This window comes from Amblyomma americanum, chromosome 11, assembly GCF_052857255.1.
Source record: "Amblyomma americanum isolate KBUSLIRL-KWMA chromosome 11, ASM5285725v1, whole genome shotgun sequence".
NCBI lineage: Eukaryota > Metazoa > Arthropoda > Arachnida > Ixodida > Ixodidae > Amblyomma > Amblyomma americanum.
Window position 1 is genome coordinate 84,977,269 of NC_135507.1, and position 19,423 is coordinate 84,996,691.

At 45.1% G+C, this 19,423-nt stretch overlaps 1 protein-coding gene across 1 annotated transcript; it reads right to left on the bottom strand.

Annotated features, from left to right (window-relative positions):
• Positions 1 to 1,477: 1,477 nt before the first annotated feature.
• LOC144110697 (mitochondrial ribosome-associated GTPase 1) lies at positions 1,478 to 19,381 on the bottom strand. Its single transcript, XM_077643753.1, has 10 exons — positions 19,183 to 19,381; positions 18,103 to 18,167; positions 15,745 to 15,936; positions 13,823 to 13,879; positions 12,374 to 12,467; positions 10,398 to 10,459; positions 7,280 to 7,376; positions 6,656 to 6,737; positions 5,028 to 5,134; positions 1,478 to 1,679 (listed from the first exon to the last, which is right to left on the bottom strand). The coding sequence occupies exons 1-10, from the start codon at positions 19,283 to 19,285 to the stop codon at positions 1,579 to 1,581; spliced, it is 960 nt and encodes a 319-aa protein (XP_077499879.1). The 5' UTR covers positions 19,286 to 19,381; the 3' UTR covers positions 1,478 to 1,578.
• Positions 19,382 to 19,423: the final 42 nt, after the last annotated feature.

Here is a 19,423-nt window from a genome sequence, read left to right on the forward strand (position 1 = left end):
ACGTTGGGCAAAGATAGTCTGCAATTCCGTTTCAAGTAGCACAATTTTTCAGCACCGTTCTAAAATGGTTCATCCATTCCTGATAGCAGCCATTGTATTGGAGAACACCCATGCAAGCACTGGCATGGTTCTGCTTATCTTTCAACGTTTGTGACGTTTGAGCTATTAAAGTATGACGGAGAACTTCTGGGACGTGCTATGTGGCTGCTGACTTGAATGTTGCCTATGTATACAGAAAAACAGATGACTGTTCTAGCATTGAAGCTCAGTTGTGCTGTATTGCACTTTGAATCTACACCCCGTACAGACCAGACCACTGAGCAGCTAAGAAGCACAGTACCTTGCATTTCATAATGGAAGTCGTCTTGCTGTATTGGTGGCAACTGCTTCGTAAAGGGTTTGCAGTGGAGGTGGAAGTCCTCTGGCCGTAGATAAGAATATACCTCTGCATACTGAAATTTCAAATAGGGGAACAGTACGTGTAGTATTGCAGTTTCCTTTTCCCCTGAATGTAGCATTGCTGAGGACGATAGCTGCAAGTGCTTTCTCCCTGAATTTCACACAGAAGCGGTATATGGCAGCAAGTTTTGTTTAAGACAGAGGACAAATTGAAATTGGCCTTTATTGATCGATTACTATAATCTAATCACGTTACTTTCACTGAAAACTGAGCTTTCATAAGCTAGAAACAGTTGTGAAACAAAATGCAGTTGTCACCAGCACTGACCGTTGTCAAAGGCACAGCATGGTGCAATAAGGAATTTTTCGGCGGATCTCTGAGGCTATGGATAACAGTACTTTTCAGGATTGATGTCATTATTTTGAATTGAGTTGCTGGAAAATTTTTAAACCCAATTTCCTCAACAAAAAGTGGATGCTTTGCTGCCGGGCAAATCTCAACATAGCCAGAATGAGAGCCCCGGAATTAATGTTTACTAACAACAATAAGTGGATAGAGTTGTCCTTGGTGCCCTTTTTAATGCTGCACATGAGTGAAGTACTTGCCTGTATTTCACTAGGCAAGCCAGAGAGTACAAATGTGAAATTTTATTCCATCAGTGGCAGCACTTCTTGAGAGAAAGGGACAGGAGGGCACAACCAATTTTAATGGCCGCCATCTTTGATTCGAGAAACCGCAACTACGCCGCCATTTCGTCCCCTGACGTCATAGTTTCACGTCTATGCACCATATTGGACCGTGACATCATTGGCAGGCGGCAGGAGGTTATTTCTACAATGCTATTGTAGAAGGCGCTGCAAGTCTCAATGCAAGATGTGCTGTTTTCTAGTTGCTGCCACAGATGGCGCTGTGATCTCAGGGTGGTAGCAGACCCCACGAAATCTCGAAACGTGATGAGTAAGAGCTAACGCTCTTAAAAATATCACTTCAGTGGCACATGTTACTTCCTACCAATATTTTACTCGGACCAGCTGTCGGAAAGCAAGCAGCTGGAAAACTGCGTGAATTAACACCAACTCTGTTTTAAGCATCTTTATTACTGAGTGACATTCTAACTTCAGTCCACTTGCAACTAGGATGCTGTACACTGTATGTTAGCACTGCACGAGCTGCTGTGGTCACAGATCCGGAAGGAAGGTTAATTTGCCCAGCAGACCCCGACGAAAGCCCTGGATGAAGTTTTGTGCCGCTGCTTCCTGGTTGGCACGCAGGGTCCATCCTGGAACAACCGAATTCCTCACATCACTGAGCGAGTCTATCTGGATTTTGCTGCCTTGTGCAGCCAGGGTACTTCGCAGCGAACACGGCAAGGTTTATCCACAACCATCAGCTCTGTTTTCTGAACAGTAAGCATCAGCACTGCAGCATCATTGTAGTATTTGTTCTGTTCCCACCAAACTTTCTTCTTGATTAATTTTCACCTGGTCTGCAGCAATAATTGTTTATGTAATGGCTTATTGACACGAAGACCTGGTGTCGTAACAAAATTTCAGTGTTGCGGGCGTTACCGAGAAAAAGTAACTATACATGTTACTCATTACGCTAAAAAAAAGAACGCGTTACCGCCCTACGTTACCTACAAAAAAAGGTAATGCATTACCAGTACCGTTACCGAAAAAAAGTACCGCACGTTATTTTGCCGTTACTCCATGGCCATAAATTGTATTCAGTAGTATGTCTTCGCTGCAAGAACTCACGATAACAATTTTATAAAACTCATATTTCACATAAAACTTCTACCCCAAACAACGATTTTACCAGAAATCATGATTTAATGAGAATACTTTGCACAAATGTGCAGGAGCTTAGCAATGTTACACTGGCCTAGAGTTGCCTTTTGAGTTGCATGTGATGGCTTCTAGCCCTGTGGCACATGGTGAAGCCATTTTCTGAATGTCACATCAAGCATAAAATGACACTTCATCATCAATTCTAACTTCACAAAGAAAACATCGCTAATGTCTAGACAAATATACAGTAATTTCAAAAAATGTGATGTTCCAAATGCTCGGCACGCTTCCACTCTTTAGAGAGGTGTGTGTGTGAATGGTTTGGGTAGGGTAGGTAGGTGAAGGCAAGTGTTTGAATGCATGGTTGTGCACGTGTTTCGTGCTTTATGGGTATTCAGTCCTTATCTTTCAGTTTGGTGCGTCGTCAAGGGCAGGTGTTTTCTGGCACTGCATGCAGGCCACAACAAGGGTCGTCGAGAGCACCTGTACATTTTTTTTTTATTTGCAACATCACTTTAGGTGCTCTGCGCTTTTTTCTAAAAAAGGGCGTGGAAGGGGTGGGGGGGGGGGGGGGGTGGGGGGGAATTGGAATAAAAAGTTACTAGTGACGTGACACCTCGCGTTACTGGAAAATGTTAAAGTAAGTATGTTATCCGTTGCAGTTCCGAAATGGTAACGAGTACGTTATTAAGTTACCAAAAAAGTAACACGTTACCGGTAACGACGTTACTTGTAGTGCGTTACCGCCAACACTGCAAAACTCTCATTTGGTCGAAACGGTGTGATGTCATCAAAGGCAGGAAAATGCGAAATGTTAACCAACAATAGTCAGTACCACAGTACTTGCAACTGCACCAACTACAATGGAATAGAATTTAATTAGAATAGAACTCAAATAAAATTAGAACGGAATTGGAATGGAATTTCAATGCTCTTGCATTACTCACACGTAAGAAACTCAAGTGCCCCCGATATTTTTTTTATGCTGTTCATTTTGGACATTAAAGGTTGAATTATGTATCAGTATGTATATAACAAGGCGGAAAATCAAAATGGTCACTGCAAGTGACAGAAGTGACCATTATACACCTGGAAGTGTAACTCTGCCGCTGCCACTAGCTCCGAGGACAAAACAAAAGAGCAAGAAAAGACGATAGAGAGAGACCATCACCACGTGCTACAGTTCCTTAACATATGTTAAGTGACATGTACTCTGCTGTCATACTGAGCCTTGTTTAGACATGATTCGGAAAGTTATGGGAGCTTTGCATGATGTTTTAGTAATGACCATTTTTCAAGAGGCAAACACTCAATGACGCCAAACAAAGCACTTGAGTACAGCGTAGCACTGCTGATTAATAAACTATGGCGATGGCTGTCTTCCTACTTACCTTCATGTGCTATCTTTTCTTCAGATTTTTTTTAGCATGAAAGCACTACTTCATGAGGTGTAACTGGCTCACCGCGTTTGTGTGAAGCTCGACCTTGAAGGCGACCTTGGTAAAACCTAGCACAGCAACAGTCCATGCAGAAATAAAATACATATTGCCGCAACTGGGCTTTGAACCCACAACAGTGCCAGCAGATCAGCTTTGGTGGCCATTGCACAAGGGAACTACGCTATCGCCGGAGCCAATTACGCCTCATGTCAAATTGCAACACTCTCTTGTGCTGTGCAATGCACGTCGTTGCCCTTAGCAACTTCCATCTGTGGCGTGAACAGATTAGATCAGCTTAACCTCAATCAGAGCTTAACCCGAGTCTAATATTGTCGCCAGACATGCCGACAACCAAGGCAAAGCAAAACCATCAGCCAGCCAGGCTAAGCACGTTTTCGCACGTCGACTCAGTTTAACTACAATAAAACCCTACCATTTTTTTCTTTTGTTCCTTGTCTACACAAGTAGAGAAAGGTCTGTAGAACATTTGACACAGACAAGTTGACTTTGCTTATGCTTGACATATCTCTTGATGAGCCACTTACAACCTGTTACCGTCCCTGGCAAGAATGTAATGGATTACAGTAGGGTACCTCCGTGACATGTATTGCGTAAGGACAACTGTCCCAACATGCCTATGGCCCTTGGCAGATGATTGTGCAACACTAATGCAAGGCAATGTTCAAACTGCTTCCTTAGGCTGAGGTCACTGTGCATGAATTTGTAACATAACGGGTCCTTCCTAAGAGCTTTATCTTTGTGTGAACACTTCACTGCACAAAGATTCCACATAATATGGCAATGTAGGGTGGAGAGAAAAAAAATGGCTGGCGGTTTAGCATTGTTGAGCACCATTTTTAAGCAGGAAATAATGAGGGAAAGCACCGTATTTTGCAGGTGGACACCACCCACACAACAGACACAACACATGGCTCAAAATGCTCAGAGAGGTGTCCACTGACCCAGGGAGCCAGTTATTCACCATCCCTTTCCTAGAAATCAATGAAGTTTAAACATTCCACTGGCTTTGAGAAAAAGAGAGGCACACAACTGCCTCAATTTGTAGGTGAACACCACTGCCTACTCACAGGGCGACTGAGGTGTCCACTGACCCAGGGAGCCAGTTACTCTTGCTACTGATAAGCTTGACGCACATACACAGAAAAACACTGCTGGGGAATGGGCAAGAAGTGCTTTCGCACGAAGAAAGAATGTGTCCACGGGACACTATCCAGTCATGACTCAAAATTATAAGTATCAGTGTCGTTCTACAAAGTGAGAGTTTTAGCACACTGTTAAATAAATTGCTAAGACATCTATTTATTATGCACGGTCACACTTTGACCAATGCAAAATGGCGCAACGTGACATGATGAGGTTCCCTCGCTCAGCACATACCTTCATAAGAGCGCACCCTGAGGACGGCTTTCATGTTGATCGCCGTCTTGTACAGGACCAGCCGAATGTCGTCACACGGCTCATCTAAACCAAGGTAGTCGACGTAGCTGCAACAATGTGGCACAGCATGTAAGCGCGGGCCATGCATGTCAGCCGGGGATTGCACGTGGTCAAACAGCGGGCAAGTGCACACGCCCAGTTTACTTTGCACGTGTTTTTACCAGCACAAATATGGTTCTTTACCACAGCACCTTGCAATTCTTGGTCACTGCCCCTTTTGTCACACTCTAAGAGCCTATTCAACTGGGAAAGGACTTCTATTTAGCACCACTTCATGAATGAACTGAATGATGGTAGCAGTAGAAACGATGCAGCTCACGGGCTACCTTTTTTATTACAGTGTATGCTCTGTTTAAAGACATGTGTTTGTATACATGTGCAAGCGTATATAAACAACAGGAACAGACTGGTTAGCAGGCAATGACAGAGAAATGAAGGGCTCGTGACGAAACACATTATGAAGAAAGCCAACAATTTCAGGAATGGACCGGACCACATGCGGACTAGAAAATTCTCTTAGACAAAAATTTGCATTGTGAAAGCACTTGCAGGAAAGTGTGCGATAGAAAATAAAGTTGGGTAAGGAAATGAAAAAAACTGATACTGACAGGTGTACAAAGACAAGATCTACAGTACTGTATTGATAGAATCAGTAAATGAATACCAACATGTCTGAGACAGAACAAGTGTTCAATCCTGTCGCCTACGTGCTCACAGCACCTTGCCACATCAGACTGCTTGCAGCCTCATGAGTCCACGCTGTTGCTAGACCAGCAAGTATCTGCAGTCTACAAAGTTTTCGCTGTTTTTGACTCTGGGTGCTATTATATTAGTAGAAGGTGCACTACATGGTGAAATCTGGGAAAAATATGCAGGCTCTGAGCAAAGGCTGTGAACTGAAATGGGATTCAACTCATGAAATTAACTCCTGCATTTGGGTTCTTCAGCGCCAATGCTTTCTCTGGGAAAAGTGCCAAAGTATGGCACCCTGAGTGAACTGAAATTTTCAGTTGCGCAAGTTCTTGTTGGCACCTTTGGGTGCCATTACATAGCTGTACCAGTAGTTGATGCCAGGGGGGCTGTCTGCTGTACAGAGGTGGTCCGTGAGTCCACTGGCCTCCAAAAACCGGTCACAGTTGTAAGCAGCTAGATTCTGAATGGGAATGGTAAAGGTGGTCCACCCCTGCACATTGACCACATTGAAGCTTGCCCAAGAACCAAGAAAGTCATGCCGCTGCTTCAGCCTAACTTGCCACTTCATCACAAAAATGTGCTGTGTACAGGCCTCTCTGTCTGTTCTCCACATTTTTCGTGCTGTGTTAACATGAATCATTATCCACTCGGACAGTTTTCTTCCGCACTCCTAAACTTGCAATCACATACCAAAAAATCTGTAGGTCTTGCTAGATTGACAGCATCATGCAAGTACACGAATTCAGAGTGCATGGTGGCACCCGCAATGTGCCCCCCCCCCTCTCCAAGACCTATGCATGCTTTCAGCCAGCTACAGCGATGCAGACCAGGTGCAGGAGCAACAACACGTAACGGCACAAGGGTGCACGGCTAACCTGTAGTTGTGCTGCTGGTTGAGCCAGAAGAGCAGGTAGTCGGCCATCAGTACGGGGCCTACCAGGTGGTCCAGCATGCAGCCTGCATTCAGAACATCACGGTCACATGTGCCTTGCTGAGGTGACACAGTACTGAAATGGCGCACATGACATGACGAAGAAAGAACCACAGGCACAACGGCCCTTTTTCAACAATAGCTGTTGGTGGGCGGAACCCCCGATCCACGATGTGGGCATAGACATCCACAGTGGGAGGGCGCTAGAAGTGCAGAAGCTGATGAGGGAGTGGGAAACTATACAGCCTCCACAGAAACTTCGTAGTTAAAGAAAAATTCGTCCTGATCAGCGGTTCGAACCCATTACCATCACTTCGCCAGAGCAGTCGATCTACCAACTGGGTTAACCTAGCATGTGGTAGGGCAAGAGCGAATTGATCAATAACTCTAAGCGGGAGCAGTGATGTTTTGGGGAATGAATCCCCCAAGGTGGGGGATTCAAGGTGTGCCCCAAGGTGGGGAACAACATTGTTCCCATTTCCTACCATATTCTAGCCGCTCCGGTTAGCTCCATTGGTAGATCGACTGCTCCGGTGAAGCGGTGCGCACACATCAGTCGCCAACTCACCACACAGGGCCAGCTGCAATGCCACCTGGGGGTCATTTGTGGCGGGACTCAGGATGCCGGGCGTATCCAGCAGGTACATTGAGGGATCTGCACTGATCTGCAAGCCCACACCGTTCGGATCACAATTCTGGCCCGCAAGACAGCCGTACATTCAGGTATGCATGCCTGTGTGGACACAGGCATAGTTGCATGGCACTGAGCTTGCCCTGTTTTCACAAAATGTTAGTTACTCATGCTTCCATGAATCATCAAAGCAGTTGCTGCAGGCAGATTTTTGAACAATACATATCATCGCAACAGAAACCAATATAGCCACCTTCTTTCAAAAAAATACAGAATGTGGAGTTAATTTAGTTTGTAGTAAAACTTCATTGGCAACCTGGCCCAAGGCTTGATGATTAATACCTGACTCACACAAAGTAATCAGAATAAAGAAACAAGCACACGCAACATGGAAGGTGTCTTTTACTATCTAACGTTATTTAACCAAGTAACACGGGGTTTGTCGATCGGCCCATGTATTCTTCTGCAGCTCACGTACTCTTCTGCCGCCGCAGTGGCTCACAGGTTACGGCGCTCGGCTGCTGACCCGAAAGACGTCGGTTCAGTCCCGGCTGTGGCGGTCGAATTTCGATGGAGGCGAAATTCTAGAGACCCATGTACTATGCGATGTCAGTGCACGTTAAAGAACCCCACGTGGTCGAAATTTCCGGAGCCCCCAACTACAGCGTCCCTCATAGCCTGAGTCGCTTTGGGACGTTAAACCCCTACAAAATCAAACATACTCTTCTAACGAGCATCACCACCTCTTGAACAAGTCTGCTGATAAAGAAACAACCATTCCTTCTCCAATACCTCTCATCAGAATTCTGCACACTGTACAGCTACGGTTTATCCAAGCATTCAAAAGTAACAGAAAAACCGAAACGAAAGCGCAGACACTTTTAGGAAAATGCACAACTGGGTGGGTTGAAGACAGAAAATGTGTACATTTCCAGCTGGATTATGGAACCGCAAATTGTGCCGCTTCCAACTGGAAACCATTCAATCCCAGCTGGATTGTCTTTTCGTTCTAGCAGGGGCATTTCGAGCTGTGTTATTTGAACCGGATATCGCATCCAACTGGAATGCTGCTTGCTCCCAGCTGGAAATGCAGCTGGAAAAGTGCTTTTCAAACTGGATTTTGTGTCTTTATTTTCATCAGGAAGAACACAAGGACAGGAAGAAGTAGACAGCAAGATGAAACAGATGACTGCCACATAGTTATCATTGCCGTGATGCAGCAGAAATGTAGGTCAATGAAAAGTGCAGAAAACGTAAACAGAATAAAATGCTGGTCATCTTGGAAGCATTGCTCCCTTCCTTTGTATAGCACGGGTTTCAAAGATTTCTCATGCTGTCTTTTTGCATTTTTCATTTTTTGGTCTGACATACATTTCCCGGAAACTGCTTGGAGGCAATAAAAGCAGCTTTGGAAGTCAACACTTGTGTTGGCTAGTGCTTCCTGTTTTCATACTGCTCCTGCTTTGTTTAAAGGAAGACTGAGGAGAAATTAGGTTCACCTATCGATAGTGTCAATTGATGAACGCATTCCAATAACAAAGTCGTTACTTTCGGCGAAAACAGAGCTCTTATCCGCTAGAAAAGGCCAGAAAACAAAATACAGGTGTTGCCATCACCAACCGATTTCGCGAGCAAACTGGGGCACCAACAGTTTTTCGGTGAAGAAGTTTTACTCCATCATTCATTTCAAAACAGTGATCACGTCGTCCTTTTTCGGCCTTGACATCAAGAGTTTGAATCGGGTTGTGAGAAAATTTTTAAATTCAACTTCCTTGGCCGGACATACGCCAGCATGCCCAGAAAGAGGCAAACAGTCGATTTTTACTACAAATAATAAGTAGATGGAGTTGTCCTCAGTGCACGTAACAATCTAAGCAAGCAAACCTTGGCCTTCAGAGGTTTCCATAAGCTACTCTTTGATTCAACTGTCTCAAACACTTTTCACTGAGCTGCAGCCATGCCGAATGCATCAAGCAGTCTGGTTTTGTGCGCCTAACATCACTCTTACAAAGCTACAGCCATGACACTGGCATCCTTTGACTGTTTTTCAACATTTCACTGCACCCCCTGTTCATTACACTGTTGCACAGCGTTGTCACCACCAGCTCAGTGAGCCAATAGTGTATGCACCTAATAAATGCAAGCAGAGGACATACATAGTGCAATAATGGAAAGGACAAGCCACACCATACAGGGCCCCACCTTGCAACATCCTTTGATTCAGAAATGCGCATCATGTGTACACCTTGTGACCAACATGCAAATTTCTCACGTACCATTTGCATCATGCATGGTTGCCATGTGGTAGGCATGGTACAAGTGTTTTCACATTAAAGGTGCTGGAAGTCAGAGCTGCATGAGCGCATTTGTTTTTGCATGTGTGTCCCTTTCATGACGATAGCATGTGTGTTTTGCACAAAAACCCAAATGTCTATACTACCAGTACAGTGAGTGCTGACAGTCCGACAGTGTGGAACAACCAGTGCCACAGTTTCCACAACCCAGATGTCCCATCTGAACCTCTTCAACATAAACAAAATTGCCTGCCTTTCATTCTTTGGTTGGACTCAAAAGCCTGGAGTTAGCAAACCTGGTAACAGGAGTGTAACAGCACCCTAAAACCCTCTACTAAGCACTGACTGCAAAAAAGTATTTCTTTTTCAGTAAAAAAAAAAAAACTTGAAAATACAGAGTTTCAACACATGAGCTGTTACAATAAGCTATGAAACATTTATTTTCTGTGAAAGGAGGCACTTTCACAGGCTGATTACGAAGGCATGCACATCACATTCAGTGAAAATCTCAAGTGGTGCCCTCATTCCACACAAACTTAATGATGTCCATGGTCTGCTGCAGCTGACTTCGCCAGGTATGGATTGTGTGTATTTTCCCTTCTTCAAAAGAATGCTTCACCCACCTCATGCTGTGTCTCCTTCCATGTCCTTGGTTGTTTACTGCACTACCCAAAGTGACAGATGCGTGCCGACTGGCCCAATACAAGCGTTTATTAACCACCACTGGTAAAGCAGGATGGCGCATGCTAGTCGACCCTCACCTTGATACGCTCGAGGACAGACATGGTGACACCTGCCGTGGCACCAACGCGCGTGGCCTGCCCTGCAAGGACACAAAGAGAGGACAGTGCACACCACCTCATGTACAGAGCAAGAAGCCAACTTCAGCCAGTGACTAAGAAAAAAATGACTCTTCCTGCTTGAGAGAACTCATGTGCTGAAAAGCAAGAAAAAGTCCACATGCCAAAATGAGACAGGTTCACTCTCCGTTCATTGCATTACTGCCGACAAGCCCGTTTTTCACACAGTGGGAAGGATGAAAGCATTGCAGCTGGGAGCTTGCTGGCTGACTGTTTTCTACACTCTGCTCAGTAAACAGCCTAGGGGACTTGAGACAGGAGTGCCTCCTTGTGCTGATGATATGAAAGATCGCTACGCTTATGCAAGATAGTGGTCAACTCCAGCCATATGTAGACTGCCTCATTACTGCAACAGTGCAAATGGGTACCCAGAGTGAAATCTTGATGAGAATTCCTTACCCATTTGTTTTTTGCCAATGGAGCAATGAACATAATCAGTGCCCTCAGCTTTTGTTTCAGCTGCCGTAAAAATCCCCATATAATACGAGGTTTTTTCCCGGATTTAAGCACGTCAAATTTACACCTCGCATTATATGCGGTTCCAAACAACTTTAGGCGAAAATCCACAGTTCCGGTTTCGTTATTATCGAGCGCCGTTGCCACCACGCTTCGAGCGAGAGGAAGCGCTGTCCAGCGGTGGCGCAGGTTGGCAGTTTCGATTTCGATGCCAGGTCACTGTGCTGACCTGATCTCGTGACACCCAGGACGATCACAGCTCCCGTGGTATCCGGACCACGAAAGCAGTCCCCTCAGCTGCTTTTAAAAAGGATAGTAATCACAGTTTCCGAAACCCTCGGTACCGCATCAAGCGCTGCTACATGGTCTGGATGATGTAGAGAGAGCCTGCAGTTACTGCTGCCGGACACAGACCTGTCCTGCCACGCTGTGCAGTTGGATGGTGGACGCTTGGGCTAGCATTCCCGAGTAGCTCACCGTTTGCAATTTCAACAAACGCGGGATATCAAACACGCTCGACGGTACCGGTAACGTGTTTCTGTGAAAAGATATCTCTGACAAGGGCTTTTTGGAAGACAGTACATCCGACGACGACGATCACTAAAGCACCAACTACGGACACTTCCGAAGCATCTGTGCCCATGTATATGCCAGAACTGGTCTGTGCATGCTCGCAGCACCGGACACGAGTAGGCGCGAGTGCAGCACCTGTTCTGCATCTGCCAGATATTTGGTGCTCACACTACACGCATTGTATGTGGTGCGCCGGCATACACAAATAATCAAAGGACGTTCAGCTTTCGCGACTTCCGGAATGTCTTCGAGCTGACTGGTTTACTTGCATTATATGCGGATGAAAACTTTTTCCCTTTTTTTGCTATCCTCAAATTACGCATTGTATTATACACGGGTCTTTGCAGTATTTGGGCAATACTGCAGACATCTGGAAGCTTTGTACAGGGACACCCAAGCATATGACCCATACATTGCTCACATAGACCTCATGCCCCTCCTCTCCTTAGCCTTTTGTTCCCACTTTCCACAGCCACCAGCACAGAGTAATGCAGGTCAGAGTAGTCGGGCCATTCTTCTGGCTTTCCTCTGGTTAATTTATTCTCTCTCTGTCTTGTGAACAAACCCACTATACCATAAGCACCATTAAATGATACTGCAAGGACAGCACAGTGAGGATGCATGAAGCAAGAAACAAGTGCAGTTCATTACACTGTACATTGCTTGAAATGCACAGACACTTGTACCTCTTGGTTGATGGACTACAGCCCAAGTAAGGAGTCTTTAAGGTGACGCAGGCTGTCAGATTACCACAACTTCTGAAGACGATTACAAGTGCACCACTGCCAAAACCTCCACCTTTACAGAGCAAAAGACACCACAGGAGAAGCCACAAGTGGTGAACTCACCTCCCCTGCCAAGGTGCATCTTTCGGAGGGCGTTGATGAGAGAAGACTTGCCCACATTTGGGATACCAATCACCATGAGGTTGTAGTCGTACTCCTGCGCACCGCAAGGGAACCTGTGTGGTTTAACATCTCAAAGCAGGAGCTGCACGTAGGCTACGGGAAGCACTGCAGTAGAGGGCTCTAGGTTAATTTCTACCACTTGTGCTGAGATCACACGGCACATGGGCATCTTTTGCATTTCACCTCCATCGAAATGTAGCTGCTGTGACTGAGATTCAGACATGCACTGGGATTTGATCTTGTGACCTTGGTTTCAGCAGTAGTCAAATGCCATGGTGCCGTATCTGAACAATGTTAGTGAATCAATTATGAATGCCTCTGCCACCAAACAGCTGCCCACTCTGTTCAAGCAAGCCAAGTGCTGCTACTACTGGTTGGCATCTGTGCATAGCTCAGCTACACGTTTACTCACATTACCTTGGCGATGTGTTTCCCTCTTCCATCCTAGGTAGACACATTTGCTCTGTGGATCAGCAAATACCGTCACCTGAACCTTATACTAACATTATACTAATAGATAAACCTCCATAATAAGCAAGCTTGCAGGCAAAATGCCTCTCATTTGTTGCACTCAACTGTTCTAACCACAATCGTACCAATCGTACAGGCACTCGGGAGGTATAGAGCTTATTCTTATGACGTCAACTGCAAGGTGTGCCCATGCAAGCAACCATGGCACACAACAAGATGATGGTTGCAACGTGTTGTGGTCAAGACAAACCGTTTGTCCGGCAAAATCGATAATGACCTTCACCCCAAGCCGTGGCAGAGGGAAGCAGGGTGTGGTGTCCCCTCCCAACCTTCCTTTGTTCAGCATCTTTTGGGCCGCTAGCAGCCCTCAGTTGGAGCTTTTAGTTTCAAGCCTCGCAACAGTATGGCAGCTATGGGAGCACATGGTTACCACGCAAGAGCCTCTAACCGCCTCCCAAATCTGATTGTGAATAGGGTCTACAGTGCTCTCATACATGGATGTTTTGGTGACGCTGTCACAAATAAGCACATAAACGTACCAAAAAAGATTGTTTCCTCTACATAGATTGCAGAGAAGGTTAAGGTTTCAGCATGCTTTGCATGGTTTCATAACCATCTTGCTTAACCAATGGCATACTAATAGCGTTCAATGCGTCTATCTGAGATCCAACACCCGAGCACCCAGCAACACTGAGAACCAGCCCTAAGTATTTACTTTTCAGAGCGCTGTGCTCTGTGAACAGCCTGGCACATCGGTTTTCACCTCCAATTTCTTTTTTTTTTTTAAGACACCGCCATAATCTCTTGCAACTAACACAAGCGCCCTGAAAAGTCTTCACACAGGGGGCAGGCTGTACTTGTCATTGCCATACCATTGCCCTACAAGTTTCTGAAAAATTATACACATCCGGCGCTTACCTCTTGCCGGTTGTAGCGCTGTGAACGGCGAATCAGGTCAGCAACCAGGGGGACAATCTGAAAGGAACGTTTCCACAGAAGAGAGACATTTGAGTCTAATGGGGAGGTAACGTTGTCATCTGCAGCAACTGCAAGGAAGTTGGCTGCGTAAACTGCAACAGCTGTGCACCAGTCAGTCAAGTACTGCATGACAAGATACCCAGCTTACACCCTCATGTGCAAGACATTGGTTTTAAATTCATCAAAATGTGACTAACTTATTCTTATTTCTCATCATAGCGTGCATGTCATGAAAAAGTCGCACCTACTGGTGTCATTTCTTATCACTGGTCATCAGTATTAATGCCAACATTGCCATGAGGTTCTGTCATGTTAGTTTTTCATCCAGTGTTGCTGCTTGTGCTGCAGGTGCATATCAGTGTTATCACTTCCCGCTTAGCTTCCATCAGCCTTGTGTTCCTACGATGCAACCATCTTGTTTGCAAACAATCATGATCACACTTGTGCAATTCCATGACGTTAAGGACTGTTTTTTTTTTTTCTCTGCTCTTCATCCAGAAATTACTCCACAGCACCTGAAGGCACCTGAAATTACCTTACGACAGGGCACCTAAAGGAAGAGGGTTACAAAAGTGCAAAAAAAAAGAACATCCTCATTAACACAACATATCTGTGTATTAGTAGGTCAATTTCATTGCACTATTTTACAGACAAATAAGTTTTCATAAGTGGCATCACCGGAAGCTGTGGACAGGCACTATGGAAAGGCGCTGTGGATGGAAGTCGTGGACAGACGTTGTGGACAGAGTGTCTCCACACGAACTGAATAAAAGTGCAGTCATAGCACCATCATGCGGCACACACTGAAACCCCCCCTCGCAATGTACGGCGCTGGTCCAGCAGATGGCGGATGCGTATGAGGGAGGAAGGATGTGCAGTAAGAGAAATGGTTTCGCATTAAAGCACTTAAGCGGTCTTAAGTGCACCCCTAGAATTTTTCTTTACACAGGTGTCCCTAGTGCTGGTTTCACTTTAAATTATTGAATATACAAGCTTAGCCATTATTTCCCTCCCCTATTCTTCGAAGGCGCATGATGTGCCATGGGAAAGTTCTTGATGGTACATGCTTGTTATCCAGAATGTTGTGATGTATGCTTCAACATAATCTAGCTACGAGCAGCCGCCAATCCAATCCCAATGACTGCTAAATGTGCACACAAGTGTCGGTGCCACTGAGCTTTCTTTTGCCACCACAGGTTAGCCCAATAAATGGCGCAGTTTCAAAGTCTAGGCCTGGCTGTTGGTCTGCTTTTCTACTGCATTCTTTCCCGTGCCACTAACACATAGCAACATTACCTGGTCCACTGAGACAGATGTAGTCTCAGATACAAGCAGCACTGCATTTTTCTTTTTTCGTTTCACTATTATGGGCATGCCTTTGTTTCACTAATAGGCACGCTTTCAAAGCATCTCAGCTGGCATGTCTTCATTTCATTTATTTACATGAATTTACTTACAGGCATTACATATAAGTCCTTGTTCTCTCATGAGACAAATTCATAGCTGAGGTAATGCATTACATATGTGGTAATAGAATGTGGCTGCTCTTCAGCATTTCTGAATAACAGTCTCACTGGATGGCTGGAGAACTAGCAAGTTGTGGCAAGTTACACCCTATGGCTACATCATACTACGCCAAAGGCGCCAGCGGCACTGCTAGTGAAAGAGAAAGAAAATTAAGATGCTATTCGGCTACCACTGCAAAACACAAAGCATATGTCTGCAACTATCCTCAGGCTCAGATGAGATCGAGAACGCTGTGAAGTTAGTCCTGTCACACTTTCCACCTCGCCTTTGCTTCTGCTAAAATGCTGCAAGCAAGAGTGACTGCGCAGCCTTGTCTGCAGGGATGCTGTACCAACCTTGTCAACGTTCCTCGACGGCTCTATGCAGCGGATGTATAGTGCATGCTGCGTGCCCTCGTTGCGGAGGCGCTGCAGCACGGTGTCCTTGGCATTGGGGTCGGCAAGGTCAGCCTTGTTCAGCAGCAGCACGTGCGGCTTAATGGCCGCCAGCATGGACATAAAGTGCGGGTTACGCCCGCTCAGCGGAACCTGGTGTCGAGAGCTGTCAAGGTGAGAACACTGCTGCCAAGTAAGGCACGCTGTGGGGAAATGACTAAAAGGTGGCACAGGGAACACAAGACATGCGCTACTTGCAACTTTTTATTCAAAAGAAATATAAGCAATGAGATAGCTGTGAAGGGAGGGGCAAGGGCACGGACATGCATGAGAAGAACTTGTGTATGCAAAGAAAGTTACACATGTCGCATCAAACGTTTCCAAGCACTGCAGTGCATAGGTACAGAAGTGCCTCGCTAGATCTGTTAGGAAAATTTTGGTGCCACATATGTAACTTCCGACGTATAAAGGCACTTTTCTTGAACATGTCCATGCCTTTGCCCCTCCCTTCACAGCTGCATGATCACCTAAATCTCCTCGGAATAAAAAGTTGCAAGTGGCGCAAGCCGTGTTGTTGCATTTTTGGTATCTGTGTGTACGTGTACCGCCGACAGCATACTTAACACGAACACTCGAGTGCACGTCCTGCACTGACATTAGAGCTGCTTAGCGCTGGGTGCCGGGTCCAAGACCATGCTGCATGGTCTGTTTGCGACAGTTGGCGACGTTTGGTGTCCAGCTTCCACCCTGACATTGTCTCAGACCCAGCGGCGCTAACGTCAGTGGAAGACACACGCTTGAGCGTTCGTGTTAAGCGTGCTGCCGGCAGTGCAGTCTTTTGGTGCTCTGCTTTCTTCCAACTGCAGCCCGGGCTGTCTTTGCAGAAATGACAGATTCTGTCACACTAGAGCAACTGGGTGCATGCCGGTTGTATGCAATAACTGTTGATACGTCGTCTGTTGTAATTACAGCTGTTCAAGAAGGCTGGTTTAGGTGCAATAGTGAGTTAAAACTAAGTATCTGCATTGATATTACAGTTTTTCCATGCCTCGCATGACCTAATGTTCAAATGCACATCACAGCCATCGTTTGATGAAAACAAAACCGAAACAGTGTGAGAGAAGAAATTCAATTATATATTATTTAGCGGCCATAGGCGAATATCAAGTGGTGATCCATGTATTCTAATGTCTAATGTATCACTTGAAAGAAGAGAACACCTTAAAATTAGGTGCCTATGGTCCTTTAACAGATGAACATGTGGTCATAATTAAGCGCAACATTTTGCAATGGCAGAACAGCGTTATAAAGAGACAGGTATTGTGCAGTGGATAGTAAATTACATAACATAACTTGCTTATATGTTGTATACCACATGAAGCCTTACAAAAGCACTACGATTTAGGAGCAGTGAAATGTTAAGTCGTTACATATTCATCCCTGGCTTGACGTGCTGATTCGTGATAGCTACTAATGGAACATGCCTGTTGTGTTACATATGCAATGTCACTATCCTGACCTTAGTCTAATAAAGTGCTAGTCTAATGATGGCCCAATCAAAGCCCCGACCAATAATATCAACTTCAATTTTTGGGCAGCCTGCCTCACACCTCTTACTACATACCTAATATAACACATGATCACAAAAAACAGCTACAGCTGACAGCACACCACATTTCCTGACAAATAAACTGCCACATGGAAACGTACTGTTTCTGAGTCTCTCCAGTCACTCCTCGTGAGGAAGCCAGATCTGAACCGAGAATATCGTGAAGACCTTGTTGGCACTGACTGGCTGTTACTGCTCCCTGCTTTCTTACCAATTAACTAGACAGATATCTGTCATAGATGTTTTCATTTAAGTTTAGACAAAGCAGCTAGTGCTTGAGTAATTCAGTCGTGGCAAATCAGATCTGGCACCACGTGCAAGTAAGTCTAGTGTGGCTCTTTTTCTGCTTTGGCTGCTTTTTCCGGCACTTTATGCCATAACAGGTTCAAGAAAACGTGCTTCAAATTGAGTGGTGTTGCACACAGCACTATACTGTATTTGTTTTCTTAAATTGTCCCTTAGAATTTATGCACGCTGCAATGGTGAAAGGTGCTGCTCTGTTGATTAATTGTATTTTCCGACTGGAGTGGCAGAAAAAACAAGTTCCACATTTTGTGTAGAGTCTGAGATGCTTTAAGCATTCACTTTGGAGCCTGCCAATGTTTGTGCACCGACAGAAGGCGCTGACTATGATTCATCCCATCCTGTCCTTAGTATGAAAAGTGCCACTGCCATTGCTTATATACAGCACGCAGTCTTGCAAAGGATACACGAGCATCATGAAGCTCTAGAATGCAATCCACAGACTTCAGCTTGCGCTGCATGTCTTTCATTCCTGCAAGCAAGGAAATAAAAGCACAACACAGGTAGAAGACCACTAACGGTAAAATAAATATTCAAGGAAACTTATCCATTCGAGATTAGGCAAGATTATGTTATATGCAAATTTAATGGTCTCTGAAGTGTTTTCTATGCAATGCAAAAAAGAAAACGAGGGTCCCTCTAAAAATTTATCACTTTCTTGACCTGAATTACCTGGAAAGCAGGAAGTAACTACCAGTGTCACTTGCTACAGTTGCAGAAGGATGTGGTTTCTTTTTTTACTATGATTCTACAGTCCTTTGAAAAAAGCAACAAAACTTAATTTGCAAAAAAAAAATTCAACGAAGTACACGTTGTGATTTAAAATTTAAAACGATGTCAACAGAAATTCAAGCGGCCCACATGAAATTCAAGAGGTGAGACTTTCGTCAGGGGTACTCAAAATTTGGAAAAGCGTCCAGCTGGAAAGATGCTTCTTCAGCTGGAGTGATGTTTCCACTGGAGATTCCAGTTTGAACTAGCTCCAGCTGGAAAACTTTTCCGGCTAGGCAAAACACATTAGCTAGACACGATTTCCGGTTGAAATAGCATTTTCCAACTGGAAGTGCATGATTTATAGGTCAGTAATCCAGGTGAAAACAGGAACTTTTTTTCATCCGAGAGTCGACAGCACAGGACACGCAGGGCATCAAAATAAAAACTAGTAATTGTGTCATTTAGCGGGAGAATGTGCGCATGAACGTGAAGTAGACACACATGAGAAAATATCACGCAATGATATGCTTGTTATAGTTGAGCAAATGCAGTACCTTCCTCTGTACAAGACCCAGAAAAGCACAACAATGAATTAAATAGGTATTTTTCCTTCCACATATTCGCACCAGACTTTCGTGAATCAAGGCGAGCATCTTCTCAGCCGCTAGACTTTATCCGCTCTGTCTGCCGGCCTTGCTTTGAGATCAGCACGGCGCGGACATGCTTCGCCATTGCGATTTTCACAATCACGGCAACGGGAACAAATACGTTACCTGTGTACATGTGCGTGGGAAACCATTTTGTTATTCTTTTCGGGTCCACGTTGAATTTCTGCCGAAAAGTAGTCGAGAGAGCGTTAATCCGTGCGCTGCTCATGTTTTCCCATCAGTGAAAACAGCGTGCAGCCAAATTTGTAGCAGACCGCACTGCTTTGGATGCAGCTGGCTCAATGCCGAACCCGAGCTGACTCGCACGCTGGCAGGTAGCGTTTTATTTTTTTAAAAATGCTTCAAA

What these genes read in the sequence shown, in the direction of transcription:
- LOC144110697 (XM_077643753.1), bottom strand. Translation starts at nt 19,285, where the DNA reads ATGAGCAGCGCACGGATTAACGCTCTCTCGACTACTTTTCGGCAGAAA. An exon ending in ATTGCAGCTGGCCCTGTGTG is followed by an intron (nt 6,738 to 7,279) that starts GTGAGTTGGCGA and finishes TTCTGAATGCAG; the next exon opens with GCTGCATGCTGGACCACCTG. An exon ending in CAGGGTGCGCTCTTATGAAG is followed by an intron (nt 1,680 to 5,027) that starts GTATGTGCTGAG and finishes CGGTTGTTCCAG; the next exon opens with GATGGACCCTGCGTGCCAAC.